The sequence below is a fragment of the Nanorana parkeri genome, unplaced genomic scaffold (assembly GCF_000935625.1).
Source record: "Nanorana parkeri isolate BGI_ZX_2015 unplaced genomic scaffold, ASM93562v1 scaffold179, whole genome shotgun sequence".
In the NCBI taxonomy this organism is placed as follows: Eukaryota; Metazoa; Chordata; class Amphibia; order Anura; family Dicroglossidae; genus Nanorana; species Nanorana parkeri.
The window spans coordinates 293,832-309,319 of NW_017306447.1; the positions used below are offsets into that span (position 1 = coordinate 293,832).

The following is a 15,488-nucleotide window of genomic DNA, read 5'->3' on the forward strand; positions in this document are numbered from 1 at the left end:
AGGTAGATTCCCCTATTGCCACGGTGGCAAATTGTTAGTAGAAATCCTAAATCTTAGTAAGTAAATCCAGTTTTAGAGTTGTCATGAGAGCAATAGTTTATTGGAAATCTTTTAATGGTGACACATTCCAGTGACAACTGTCTATGATAGGAATTGCCCTCCCTTTTCCTCTAACTTTCTGTTGCATCTCCATGCAGGACAGAAAAAAATAACCAGCTAGGGGTTTTAACCCTTCCATACGTTATCCAAAGCTAATTGTTATTTAACCCTTCTAAACGCTATCCAAAGAAAAAAGTTTTGGCTATACATACACTTTAACTGAAATCACAGAGCACTTGTTAGTCTCTGGTTACTTCCTGTCCTTGCCCACAGTACATCTAGAGACATTACAGGTTTCCAAAAACTTGGCCCACTCAGTTCCTCAGCCCATCTTTGAGTTCTTAAACCTATATGTAACCTCCTGAGCCTCAACTGAACTGCTTAGGTGTGTAGGATCTATTCATACAGACAGCAATCACCACTCCCTGAATTGGACTGTGCACAAACCAGTTTTCATTTCAGGGGTGTACAAAAGTGCTGCATAGAACTGCAAAGGTCTCTTTTTGAAGCTTATGACTTTGAATATCATCTTATTTATTTCTGATTACTGCCTTATTGGATTGGATGTCTGCTTTATTTCTAAACTTATTAGCTCATAAGATAATATTTGTCTTGTGCTTTTTTTAAGGAGTGTAAACATCGGGATCAAAAACTGGCTGTTCACCTTCTGCTCGCTGTATTCCGGGAAATAACCTTGTGCTATGGGGTCCGTAATAATGGTCAACAAAATACATCACCTGTAAGTCATCAAATAATTTGCTAAGCTACAAATATCTGCAGTTTTATTTATTTCATATTGTTTTATTTATAACATGTATTGTGTAACTGTACATACTCTAAAAAGGATCCATCACAATTAAGTATAAACGGAGGATGTTCAAGTACGCACCAATGTATCATGGATTCAAATACTCCAAGATAACTCAAATAGAAATATATCCTGTCAATATAGAAGTTACTGGGTGCTTGACATAAAACTGTACTTTCAAGTGAATAAGGTTTGTTAATATACTATTCTTTTTTTATGCTGTAAGGACTGCTCCCAAGGGTCCTGCTACTTCCAAACCCCTTCAGTTTAATTTCTCCTCTTCCACACATTCAGGATGGAGAACAGTCAGGAGATGATCTCCTGATACCTTTAAATGTACAATACTAGTTTAGAGCAGCCTTTCTGAGCCAGGTTGCTGTGGCTCCCCATGGGGGCCTTTTGTACTCCTCAGGGGTGCTTTGAAATGTTCACAGGGTCATGCCTTTCCATGTTGCAACACCCTGAAAAGAATTATGCTAATCCAGAGAGGGTGGGATCCATTCAGAAAATGATGGAAGTTAGTCTCCCTCCATGCCTGTTTTGCCTCCTGCCTTCTGCCATGATGCCGCCACTGTGGTCCCTCATGTAAAGGTAGGACTCCGATGTGAAGAGGGCTCCTGGAATGAAGGGGAATCTTTGATGTGAAAGGGGGCAGGGCTCTCGTGTGAAGGTAGGACTCTGATGTTAAGTGGTGCTCTCATTTGACAGGGGGACTCTAATGTGAAGGGATGCTGCTGATGTAAAATGAGGGCTTCTGATGGTAATGGGGCTCCTGATGTGAAGGGGAGGCTTCTGATGTAAAGGGGGACTTGTCATATAAAAATATCTCTGCTTCTCATTAGGGAGACTCTAATGAGAAGCAGAGATGATGTAAAAGAGGGGGCTTCTGGTGAAAAGGGGCTTTTGATGTGAAGGGGTTTCTGATGTCAAAGGAGGGATTTTCTTAATTTTTAGACCAAGGTGCCTCATGATTTTGCATACTTTTTAAGGGTTCCCGGGACTGAAAAAAGTAAAGAAATGCTGGTTTAAAGTTAATTGGCCAAAATCACGTGGCATGTTGGAATGAGCTGGGTTTAGCTAAATAAGTCCAAAAGTAAAAGTGTCACTGATCCTGTTTGGAGGTGTGGTAGCAAGGGGCCATCTGCCACACTGCTCACTGGAGCCTGAAGGCCTACAAGTTATGGGGCTCAAAGAAATAAGATACCTTTTCTACTGATAATGGGGGGGGGAGTCTGTCTCTTTACTTCTGATACCTAGAAGCAAAAACCCACTTTGTCTTTTAAAGTCTGGCCCTGCCCCATCCTCAGGTGCTCCAAAATCTCATTTTACTTTATTTCTATCAGGTCTTCACGTGCAGGGAATGTCTTCTTTTTGTAGCTTCTAGAAGTGCTTTTCTCTGGTTGTATATATGCTGATTATCAGACTGTAATGTGTATATATACAACATCCATGGTATAGAACTGGCACTGAAGATCTTGAATAAACAATATGGCACAGCATAGCATTTATTTATTTATTTTTTTTCACCACAACGGAGCAGTTATCCTTAAAGTGGACCTTTTGGATTTGTTAACTTTATTGGAACCCATTGACACAAACAGGTTCTGCCAGTCCCTGCAGCTAGTTATACTAATCTTACCTTTAATGCCCTGCTACCCCATTCACCTACAGGAGGGAGGAGAAGTAATTTGGGGCTTAGACAGGGCTGAGGACTCTTTGTTTATCCCCATGTGTCAAGACCATGTGCCTTCATTGCCAGATACCAGTGTTGTCAAATTACATGATCTATCACAAACAGAGCACTGGGGGAGCTATCGTAAGGAAAGTATAAGTAGCTGGTGATGCCAACACTAAAAAGGAACTGCAGCTTTTTCCTGCTTTAGTGTTCAAACTGCTGCAATACACAGTGAACAGCTGCTGCATATTTTACCTCAACCTTTCACAGCTGATTATAACGCACTGTTAATTAAACAATACCTTTTCTAATATGTCTGATGCAGGAACAGGAGTCTGTGATGGATTTTATAAAAAATGCCAACATTTTCAAGGACAGATTTCTGAAACAGTTTTTGGAGACTCTGCTGACCAACAGCCGGCCATTTCTCCGCGCTCTCCCCGGCATGAGCGGGTCATATGTCACAATCTTTGGATTAGCCGTACACTTGGCCTCCATTCTTCTATCTGGAAATAACAATCTTTTGGCACCATTAAAAAATATCTCATTCTCTTCTGCTAGAATGCAGGTAAGTTAGGTTATTGGCACTGTTTTTTCTGATTAGCATTTTAAAAATAGGAGTTTACTTTTTAAACTAAAGTACTGAGCTCTGTATACAGGCTTTTTAAAAGAGCAGATAAAGAGACCTTGGAACAATGTGATACGAATACAAGAGACCAACCTACTGGATGCATTCAAAATGTCAAAATATTGATATGTTTTGTTCATCATATGTGCATGTTTAAGAAAGAAAGAAAGAAAGAAAAAAAAAAATATATATATAGTGAATCTGCCTTACCTGGAAAAACAGTCATTCATGTATGAATCTTCACAGAAGCAACATTGTCACCTTAGGGCATTCACTCCTTAAAGTGGAACTTTACCCCCTTTGGCTAAAAATCACATCGGCATGCAGAGGTAATGTGCATGGCCACACGTCCTAGTCACATGTGCCAGAGTTCCAGGAAGTAAAAGGAGATGGATTCAGCTGCCTTTAGTAAATATGTCCACTGTGAGAAGAATGAGGAAGAAAATAAAAATAGGGTATGCAAAGAATGAAACACCTGCAATGAGCTAGAAGTTTCTATTTGTAGATTGTCATTACTGAACATGTCTAAAGGTGCCTTTGTTGTTATTTTGAAGATATGGGTAAAGTTCCTCTTTAAGGTGACATTCAGCTGTCTTGAGCCACCGAGACTGCCCTCTCTTAAGCCTTAGCGCCAGCATCAACCACAGAGCAACTGAGGCTCAGTCTCTGGTGCACAAACTGGAAGTCAGTCCAGAGTGCCACAGTGCCATGTATGAAGCGATTATCTAAACTCATCTAAATATGATATGATTTAACAAAAAACAGAAATCCCTCATCATTATAATGTTACTATAGTACATACATTTTATAGGAGGGTTTAAATTAGTGATGCACCGATACCGGTTTTACGTTATCGAGTACCGCTATTTTGCTTTTGGTACTCACCAATACCGGTGCTTCCGTTTGCATGGAGCCATCTTCCCGGGCAATCAGGAAGCCGGGCGGTGGGTAATGACATGCCGCCTGGCTTCCTGACTGCCTGGGAAGCCAGCTCCATGTTGTTTGGCCGACTTGATTTGATTGGCCAAGATACCGGCTTCCCAGCCAATCAGCATGGAACCGGCTTCCCAGCCAATGAGGAAGTTGGGAGGCAGGTCATTCCTTGCCACCCGACTTTCTGATTGCCCGGGAAGCCGGCTCCATGTTCCCTCGCGGCGTTGCTGGTCAGAGGAAATCTTCCTCTGACCAGAAGTTCTGGGATCGGGGAAGGTATCGGAGCATACTCTTACTCACCCAAATACTCGGTATCAGTGCATCCCTAGTTTAAATATACTTTATGTTCAAGTAGGTATATAAATATATGTTTTTTTATTCTGTTTTAAGAACTCCTACTTGCCAACCATGCCAGAGGACATGCTTACCAAGGCTAGAAATGTAATAAGAGAACCACTGCAATGGTATTGTAAGTATACTCTTTTCACTGATAATTTTGGATACTGTAAATGCCCTTCATGATGGAATTGATCCAGGCCATACCAAATATCAGCTAATGCTTGCTTGGCTTGCCCATAGAGCAACCTTGGCCTAAGATCTAGGCTCTGTCTGAAGATTTAAAAGAGAACTATGTCCCAACCTTTTTTGCCATAGTTCTCTTTAGGGTCACAGGACAACATATACTAATGTTCTCCTGTGACCCAAAAAGCAGCATATTGTCCTGATCCACCCTGCCGCCTGATTGACAGCGCTGGATGAATAGAGAGAGGGGGAATCTCTGCAGGGAGATCGGGAACTCAGCAGTATGTGATCGCTCAGTTTCAGATCACTATAGAGCTGATTTGTGACAGCTTCAGTGTATCACGTTGGCTCTAATAATGGGGATGAATGTATTTGACTCTCCCCATAATTCTCCTTTAATTTTTTTTCAGTGTGGAACAGTGTTATGTACCAGTTGAGTTTTTTATTATTTGAGGCACAAATATCTAGCTCAGCAATTTCAGCACATAGCAGGCACCTCAGGATGCTTGAACTCTAGGTGTGCATATCAGTGCAGCAGGGATGCTTAAAGAGACCCTTTGTCTAGACCTTTCATTTTAAAAACCAGCCTTTTATATAATTATATGCATATTTAACATATTTTAGGCATGTTATTTACCTGTAAAAGCGTCCCTCCCTAAGACTGCTCAAAGATTCCACCATCTTGGATGTAATGTCAGCAGTCCTAGCAGACTCAAAACTAAAACTGTGTTCAAAACTAAAAAACAATTTAAGGCAGAACAGCTAATTACAAAGTTGAAATACTTACCCTGTAAATAGATTGATAACAAATAAGCAGAAACTCACTCTGTGCTCCTATCAGCAGTACAGTGCTGCCCCTTTCTTTTCTACGTTTGCTGTGCAGGAAGCTACAGAAGGTGGAGATGGACATAAAACCTGATAGTGCTAAAATTACAATGAAGCATTTTTCTGAATGCTAGATTTGAACAAAAAAAAAGTTTTTCATATTCTGCATGCAGATCTACTTTAAGTGTATAAACATGTTACTTTATCTTCTTACAGGTTGTCCCAATGGCCACTACTGTGCTATCGGAGAGGTAAGCTAAGCTTGACATCACTTTGCACACATTACAATTATGGGAAATATTAGCATGGCTGGTGTAGTCAAAGCTTTATAACTGTACTATATCTATGGTGGAACAGCGTTTTCAGTCAAGAACAGGAAGTATGCAAGGACTACAGAACACCACTTCCTCTGCTCATCTTATTAACCTAAGAGAAGGTGTTTTGTAGTTCAGAGGTAAAAAGGGAAGGGCTGATAACACTTCTTATGATTTATTTTTAGCATTGTCAGCTCTTTAGGAAGTTAGGAGCTCATGTGGTTTTTGGCAGGATCAACAGGTATTGTTCTATACTTGCTGAATTTTTAAACAGATGGAACATGGAAAACGTGCATGTATTTTGCTGATTTTCTATTTGCCCAGACATACACTTTAATATAACCGTCATGAATGACTGCTAATATGAGCCTCAGCACTAAATTACAATGTACACAGGGTACAATCGCTGTCAGTATGAAGTGATTTAAAGTATGCATGTCATAATGTAACTCATGATGGACAAGCAATATGGTGTTAAAGGAGAACTATGGGGTATACCTTTTTTGCATTTTTAGTTTCCTTATGATACAGGAATACATTTTGCAATCTACTCCTGTAATCAAAAATGCCCCATAAGCTTAAACTTCAGTGTAATATACTGTGGGTGGGGCCAGGGGCGTATTTACCGCGAGGCAAACTAGGCATTTGCCTAGGGCGGCACCCTCCGTCGGGGCAGCTGCTCCGCTGGTGCCGCGGTACGCAAACGCCTAGCGCCGCGGTTCAGAGATAATCAACTGGACACCGCCGCAAGCTGCCCTCCTCGGTAAGTCGCCGGCGACCTGCGGGGACGCGGCCGGCGGCTTACGAGCACCCGGACGGCGACTTGCGATCGCCGCTGGGTGGGGCTAAGCTCTATGCTCATTACTGTCTGAATCTTCCTCTCCCAATGAGTGATAACAGCATATATATTTTTATTAGCTTGTAGGAGCTGCTGTGCGTTCATGAGAACCTGTGGAGGCTCAGAAGCTCAGGGCACATCCTATCAGAGTTAACACTAGCACATCCATCCTGCAGTTTGTCTTTCGTTCCACCTCCCCTCTCTCCACCACACTGCTGTCTCTAGACAATACACATACCACATCAGCACTAAGGCCATCAGTTCAGCTTTGTCCTTGCCCCCTCTCCTTGACTGTATTGTCTTTATCTTTTCTTATTCCTGTGTATGTCCCAAGACTGCAGAGGGGAGGGGTGCTAGGGGGAGCTTAACTGGTCTTAGTTCCGATGTGTTATGTGTATTTTCTGGAGACAGCAGTGTGGAGAGACGAATGACAAACTGCAGGATGGATGTGCTATTGTTCGTTGACCTATGACCTGACATGAACAAAGTCTGATAGGATGTGTCCTAAGCTGCTGAGCCTTCACAGGTTCCCATGAACGCACAACAGCTCCTACAAGCAGCTGTCACTCAATGGAAGAGGAGCATCCTGATAATATTGTTTGGATAGCTTCTCAGCACAATGCTTAGCCCTGCCCACAGTATAGTGGGAAGAGTCTCCCAGATGTTGGTGAAGACTGAAGGAACAGACCCAAATTGTATTTACTTGGGGTACTAGGACCTGTGTCGAACAGGCTTTGAGCTTGTGCTGATGGCATCAGTTTGATACTAGTTTGAGATGCTTATGAGAATATTCAGAATTTGTTGACAGGTGCATTTGACCTGCAGTTTACCTCCTTTTAACCTGCATTTGACCTGCTTTAGGCAGGTTTTGCATTCCCATAGACTTGTATTGGCCTGCGAACAAATGTCCATCAATACAGACCCTTTGGAAGTTACTGGCTATACATGAATATGCCATAAATTCACTTGTCAGATCACTTGTGCCCTGACCAAAACTTGCTAGCTCTCAACTGCTTTATATGTGATTAATTCCGCTGATACCTTTATCTCTGTAACACCCCACAAACTATTAAGGCCGGGAATGTGGAAAGGCGAAAAGTGTTCTAATTACTCTGAATTAGAGGCAATATATTGGAGAGTTTTTGTGATCTTTATAATTCCTTCAGAAAAGGATTCCCCTAATAAAAAAAAAAAATTAGATTTATATCAAATTATCTTTTTTCGCTCAAGATGTTTTCATAATTTGCTGTAATTTCTAAACAGTGTGGTCAGCCAATGCAGACAGGTCAATGCCTGGATTGTGGTGCCAGGGTTGGAGGCGAAAACCATGCAGCCCTTCCGGGATTCCAGAGAATTCAGTAAGTTTTGAATTTTTCTTCACCGTTTCTACATTATTGTTTTCTTGTGCTTTTGTTGTTATTATTACTGGCTAGAAATTGCCAGCCTGGCATCAATGTGAACACTTCATAAAATTCATCTTATCAGGAGCTAAACTACTACTCTTTATAGTTAAACTCAAGGCAAGAAGCTACATGCATATTATAGGAACTGCTTTATCTGAAAAAGGATTTGTGATTCTGTCCAGGTAGTCAGTGATGCATGCACCTCTGCCAGGTCTGCAACCTCACTTTTCTCCATTGTACTTAATACAGCTTGCACAGCTTGAAGGAGAATCACCACATTGCTCGCACTGTTGGACCGACAATGCTATGCAGTGTAGTAAAGCCATATTGGTTGACAGGGCAGTCGTTTTCTCACCCAGTATACAAGGGAAAAGCAAAAGCTCATATGAAGACAAATTCTGGCTCTTATACTTTCTGTATTTAAAAAAAATAAATTAAAAGTAATTTTAATGAATACATTGCTGGAATAAAGTGCATTTTAGAGCTCAGCTATAAAACAGGTATTGTCTTGGCCTCTTGGAGTACCAGGTTCTGAAATATTACTTTTTGATAGCTTTACTATTCAATCTTATTCATTTGTAAGGTGTAAGTGGGACACCAGGCTCTCACATTCCTAGTGCCATTGCTCTTTTACCTTTTTTGGTAAAATGTTCCTGACTACATGATTTTTATTTCTTTGGAAATGTCTCTTCTTTTTTAACAGACAGGGTGAAGACCGAACACAGACTGGGCATGTGTTGGGAGACCCGGATCGCCAGGGCCCAGCTGTGGCTCCAGACCGAGATATAGCAGCCCCTGCCTTTATTTTACTAAGGATGATAACACATCTAGCAATGCTTCTGGGATCAGAAGAGGATACGCAGGTATCTTGCTGGAACATTTGCTTAAATGCGGCCATAATTACATTTTCTTTCTCATCCATTGAGGGACACAAGAAGTCATATACTGTTGGCTTGTACTGATTCCCACAGGAGGATTAGACACTGGCAAACAAAAAAACTATAGACCAGCTCAGGATAACCCATCCTACTCCTAATCCTGTCAGCTCCTCCCTGGCTGCAGCAGCGACATCTGGCGGCCAGCAGCAGAACTGACACTGCTGCGCTACAAGGAGGCTGAGGAGCCTCTCAGCTAGCTCAGCAGAAGGCACGCAGCGACCCACATTTGAGAACTGCTGCCATAGAGGTTCCCCTCTGTGTAGGAAGGGTTTTCTTGGACCAGTGTGCAGTCCTCCTACAGGCAGCAGTATTCCCTAACAGTATATAACTTCCTGTGTCCCTGAATGGAGTCCAGTGTTAATATTATCGACTAATAATTGATGTCAACAACACTTTTTGAGTGACTAAAACTAGACACAAACTACATACAAACTAAGTTATGATGACTGAAGGTGCACATACACCTTACAATTATTGTTCGAAAAATTAATGTGAACCTTTTCGGCCAGTTGATGGAAAGTGCACGATCGCAATTACTGTACAACTAGCCAAATTTGGTTGAACGGGCAGACTAGAACACTTTTGTTGAAACGAACAAAAATCGATTGATTAGTGGCGTTTTCGTACAACAACAAAAATCGCAACATGAACACTGCACATGCGCAAACGAAAATCTGTTCTGTCAAAATTCGGCCACCTATTCGGCCAGAAATAGCTGACGAACGATTATCGAAATCTACATTGGTCTGTGCATGATGGGCTATTTGTGCGCAAATTGAACGAGGGTGTGATGACGGGACAAAAGAAATCTAACGATAATTGTAAGGTGTATGGGCACCTTAAAACTATAAGAAAAAGTTCCTTTTGTCTGCGATACACGGCGCGCAGCTGTTTTAAAAGTTCAGAAGTACGGGCGGAATCATGGCGGCAAACCACACTATCCACCCAGCGCGACTAGGGTGCCATTGGAAAAAAATGGCACCCACAGCGCGATCGGCGCACACCTGGGCTACTCCCGACCGTGTGGCAATCGTGCACGATTGCCGAACGGTGGGGTGTCGCCTAGGTGTACACCGGCCATTAGGATGTCTTTTTGACTGTTGGTAATGTTGTCTAGAATATTAAAAGGATAATCTTGGTTGTTATGGGCAAAATACAGAATTCCTAAGATAGGTTCATTCATGAAGGACAATCTGAAACATATGATTGGGACTCCCAGTAGCCTCTGTATAAAATGATCAAATAACCTAAACTGTCTTAAATCAATGGTAAACTAATCGTGTCACTTAAAGAAATGGAACAAAAGTTCCCTGCAATAGAAGTCTTTGAATTCTCACCTCGCTAGTGGGCGCCAAGTCCAAAACTTATCTGTCTTTAAGTGTTACCGCCTCCGACATAGTCTTCACCATTTGACACTTTTGGGAATGTTGGATGCTTCCATCCCCCGCCATGTGCTGCAATTCCATCTGCCATCCATACGTCACATGTGAAGAGTCTCCCTGATACTGTGGTCCTTGAAGACAGTAGACAGACTCACTGAGGTGAGTGTTTAGAGGTGTTTATCTATTGCAGAAAGCTTTTATTTATGTATATATGTATTTTCTTTAAAAAGCAGTTCTCTGCTCTGAAGATCTGCTTGTCTTTATATGGAGAATAAGTCTGGTTATTCATCTGAAATATTCCTATTGTTTATACTAGACTTCTTATTCTATTACAGCATTACCTAACAAAATGTGAAACAAAATAATTGAAGTGACACGAAACTCAGGAGTTAAATCTTAAAAATGCATTAAAGGGTTATTAAACCTTCCAGTGTTTTTGCATATATCTACTTCTAGCAAGCAGTAGATATATGCAAAAAGTGTAAAAAAAAAAACGCTTTAAATGCGGTTTAAACTTACATGTGTCTTCCCCGCGCGCTCCCATCTGAAAATGTGAAAAATCTCGGGCGGCCGCAAAGCATCTTGGGGCAGGCGCATGCGCAGTTCACATTTTCTGGCCGGGACGCGAGGAGAGACACAAGGTAAGTATATGGACGGCGTGCACCCGCATGCAGACACCGTGGGACAGGAAGTGCCAGCAAGGATAGAGGAGTCAGCGCTGGATCGGAGACCCGCAGCAGCGCTGGAGGGACAGATGAAAATGACAGGAAAGAAGAAGAAGATCGGATTAAGAAACCTCATTTAAGGTAAGTGCTTTAATTAACATTGGGGGGAGGGAAAAATATCTTTAACTGTAATGTCACTTAACTATTAACAAAAATGTATCTTATTTGTATATCACTCATCTGTCGATCCTCAAATCATCTCTGAATTGGTGCTGACACTGTCCTTCCTTCTGGAGGCTTGCTCCCATGAGGGACAACAATATAACGTTTAGTTTACTAGTTTGTATTGAAGTCATAGTCTATCATGGTAGCAAGCTTGGAGTGGTGGCTACTTAATAACACACACAGGGACCAGAAAGAAGGAAAGTGTCAGCACAAATTCAAAGATGATTTGAGGATCTACAGCCGAGTGATACACAAATAAGATACATTTTTGTTAATAGTTAGGGTATTTGAATGCATTTTTTAGATTTAACTCTCGAGTTTAGTGTCACTTTAACTGGAGAAGATGAAAAATGCTGACTATAGTTTTCGTATGCACTATTCGTTTTCACAGAACCTGATGTGCATTGTGAAGCCACCAGTTCAAAATGTTCAAAATTTTGTTTTTCGTCACATTGAAAGAGATCTGGAATATCTGAGGAACAGTCTTGGGAAAAGCACAGATGACACCACAACTGTTATACATCTTGTACTTGACAAAATGCTGAGTCCGCAACGCTCTGGGCAGTGTAAGTATATTTTAGTAATCATTTTACAATAAGTGTCCAACTGTTGGAAGTGCAACCTGTTTGAACATCATTAGTGGTAATTGGACAGTAAAACTAAACTTCTCTTTTCTTCAGTTTTGAAAAGAATAGGGGAGTGTTAGTGCTTCTGTTAGTTTTTATTGCTGGCTAGGTTTTTGTTATGGAGGTTTACCAGCACTTCCTCCCGTGGTATCCTCTGTGCCTGGGTACAGGAAGTGAGTGGACTCTCCTAAAACACAGACAGGAAACCTGAACAAAAGCTGAGAGAAGTTTTGGTTCATGGAAGAATCCTCGTTAACCCTTTACTTGTGTGATTGTATCCTGCAGGGCCTGTCAACTTTGATGAAGTATGGTCAACCAAAGAAATGAGGAACAACTGGGAGAAGCATTTTGTATCAATGGTCATTACCCCTGTGCTCGGGGTAAGAAATGTATTTGAACTCATGTGCAGTAACTTTTTTGCATTACCCAAAAATCCAGATTAGATGTTTACATTTGCACATTGTGTTTTTAACAGCCCTTTAAATCTAATTCCTGCTTTATATTTGACCAGAGTTATTAAATTAGCGTTATCTGGTTTGCCTTATAATTACAAGCTCATCAATACTCATTCAGTGTGACAGCAGCCATGTAAGAGCTGTGGGTGTGGTCTGGCAGCTGGTAGGCTACCATTGTCATCCACAATGTGAGAGAACAGAGCCACGCTCCGCTCTCTTGAAGCTGGATCCGCTTCTCCAGAGTGAACCCAGGACACCCAGTTTACCTCTTCGAAGCACACAAGGGCTTCGAATAGAGCTGTTCAGGCCACTTATGGATCATTTACTTGCCATGGGAAATTAAAATAAAATTTTATAAAAGGAAAAAATATATAAATACATATACAGCACACTGTTGCATATATAACATACACATACATACACTTCGGATCCATAGAACTTCTAACAATGTAAACACATTTGGTATTCCTGTATCAAAACTTCTACAGGTGTTTTAAAAGAACTTTATGGAACAATTGTATATGCATTTTAAATAGTTAAAGGTGCATTTGTATTTTTTTTAAATTTATTATAGTCAAGGATAAAAAACGTTAGGTAATTATGAAATATTGCACACTAATATTATGTAGTCTTCTATCCAGGCAAAAGGTATGTCTTTAGACTCCTTTTTACAAATTCTGCCATATCTCCTTTATTTTAAAAAGCCTATTGTTTTCAGAATTCAGTAGCTGAAGCTGTGAATCAAAAGCATGTGTTATGAAATGGCTCCATCTGAGGTTTCAGTTACACACAGCTTACCTAAAGACAGAAAACTCTTTAGATAACTAAAGAAGTAGTTCTCCAGGAATTCTTTGTCATGTATTAAATATATATTTGGAAAACAAAGATTGTATACATATATAAACAAATGTAAAATATTGATTAAAAAACCTATAAGCTAAAACAAATAAAATACTCCCAGTAGCATTAAAGTTTCCTTTCTATGCAGGACTTAAACAAAGCAAGCATAAAATCATGTTTGTCATTTGCCCAAACGGCCACTGAAATCCTTAGGGCCTCTCTACAAGGCTCAGCAGTGTGGTCCTTTTTCATAATATGCTGTAGACAGTACTGTTGTGATTTGCAGCCCCTGACTGCAGCGTATCAAGCATGGTACATTTTCAATCCTCTTCCTTCTTGCATGTCTCTTTCCTGACACCAACATGGCAGCATACGATTGGGTTTAGCTCTGCCCCTCACCCAATCACAGGACCAGTTATACTATAAATGAAAACACACCTCCCGAGGCCACCATTCTGAATGTGTTTAACAATTGTGTACATAGATAAATATCTCGGCTTTGCCCTCCCTTGTTTTTGCTTGCTATGTCCCATTCGTATGCTGCCATGTTGCTGTCAGGAAACCGAAAAATTGTATACTTACCTATCGGTAATTTTCCTTTCCTGACGCCAATACATGGATCCTCCCATGGCTTTCGCATTGAGTGCTTGTTACGAGAATGGTGACCTTGGGAGGCGTGTTTTAATTTATAGTATAACTTGTCCTGTGATTGGGTGAGGGGCGGAGCTAAACCCATTTGTATGCAGCCATGTATTGGCATCAGGAAAGGAAAATTACCGGTAGGTAAGTATACAATTTTCCATTTTACACTTGTTCCACCAGTCCACAGGAATCTTCAGCTGCATCTGGTGCAACATCTTCAGCCTTAAGCAATAAAGATGGTAGTCTAACAAGGGGTTTGGGAGGAATAGCTTATTGCATATTAAATAGGGAAGAGGGTCAGCATGTAGCCACACTTAGTAGGGCCAGGTGTAGGCTTCAACCTCACACAAACCTTTTCCAAACCCCACCCTACCATCTCCAGATACATCTTTGATCAGGCAGGTGGTTCTTCCCTAGCTGCTGGAGAGGAAGAAAAAATATGCAGCAAGTCACCCTCATACCCAGCATCTCAATGCCAGCTTGGCAAAATTTGCTAAATTACAGCTGCTCCCATTCCAGCTAGTGGAGTCCGGCCCCTTACTGCAAATTTGCAGCCTGCCACAGTGGCAGGTACCCGGTCACCATTTTTTCATCTAGAAATCCATCCTTGCCCCCCACCAGCATGTGAAAGGAAATGTCTCCTTGTCACTGGATCACACGGTCAGCAGCAGGGTGCACATGATCACAGACATGTGGTCCAGAAAACATGGGCAGGTCCACTGGGTCGGTTTCTGGAAGTCAGGAGGAATGCAGGACGAGGCATACCACTGGAGCTGGTGGTGCCGTCCCTGTTGTGCGACTTAGTGTTGGTGACAGCTCAGTCACCTCTGTGTCTCCTCCTCAATGGCCTCATCCATTGAACACTCACTGTCACCAGTCTCGCACAATCTGCCATTCTGTTTTGCAGCTGACATGCCTTGGAGCAAAGAGCCACGCTGGTGTTGAGATTCTCCTAGCTGATTAGGCTGAAGATGGCTGACCCCACTCCATCTTGTGCTGTCTGCCCCTCACCAGAGAAAGTTCACACATGCCTTGTCTGGCACACGTCCCCAGCTTAATGGTGGGGTGTTTTATTTAGTTCTCTGGCTTCCATAATGTGCTGTGGCAGGCCAAAAGAGTGTGCAGCACTGCTCAGCTGCCTCAATGGCAACACTAGCTGTCTGCCAAGCCCCTGATATTTCATATGCCCGCATGGTGGAACTTGACTATGCTACAGTGGCTGCACTTGCATCCGTGGGCCATAAATGAGTAGTTGTGCAAATATGGGGCAAGGACTGACTCTGGGTAACTGGGTTCAGGGTCTCCTTTTCAGAACATGTACTGTATACCGTGTTGTCACTGTTCGAAAAGGTGACCAAATGGTGAGCTGTGATAAGGTGGGGATCAGCAACACAATCTACTTCATGTTTTTGCTGGTGCACACACACACTTAATGGCTTTCACAGTGAGCTACGGGATCCCCTTTCATGGCCAATGTGCCTCAGATACTCATGGCAGTGAAGAAGTAGCAGCGGTGGCAGTGGCTGCCTAATGGAGGCTTTCAGGTACTTCATAACGATGTATTGCCCAAGCTGGGCTGCTAGCAACAGTCACAGGTAGGGCATAACTTATATAATCAATTATTACAGGTGAAACTTGAATAATTAGAATATCGTGCAAAAGTGCTGCAA

General features: G+C 41.8%; 1 protein-coding gene across 1 annotated transcript in view; it reads left to right on the forward strand.

Annotated features, from left to right (window-relative positions):
• The window catches only part of LOC108785792 (E3 ubiquitin-protein ligase RNF213-like), a 165,172-nt gene that overhangs the window by 132,077 nt on the left and 17,607 nt on the right, over positions 1–15,488 (forward strand). Inside the window, 8 exon segments of the mRNA XM_018554940.1 lie at positions 728–838; positions 2,908–3,150; positions 4,534–4,612; positions 5,707–5,741; positions 7,906–8,000; positions 8,749–8,908; positions 11,647–11,821; positions 12,167–12,261. Of these exon segments, the coding sequence (XP_018410442.1) occupies positions 728–838; positions 2,908–3,150; positions 4,534–4,612; positions 5,707–5,741; positions 7,906–8,000; positions 8,749–8,908; positions 11,647–11,821; positions 12,167–12,261 (993 nt within the window).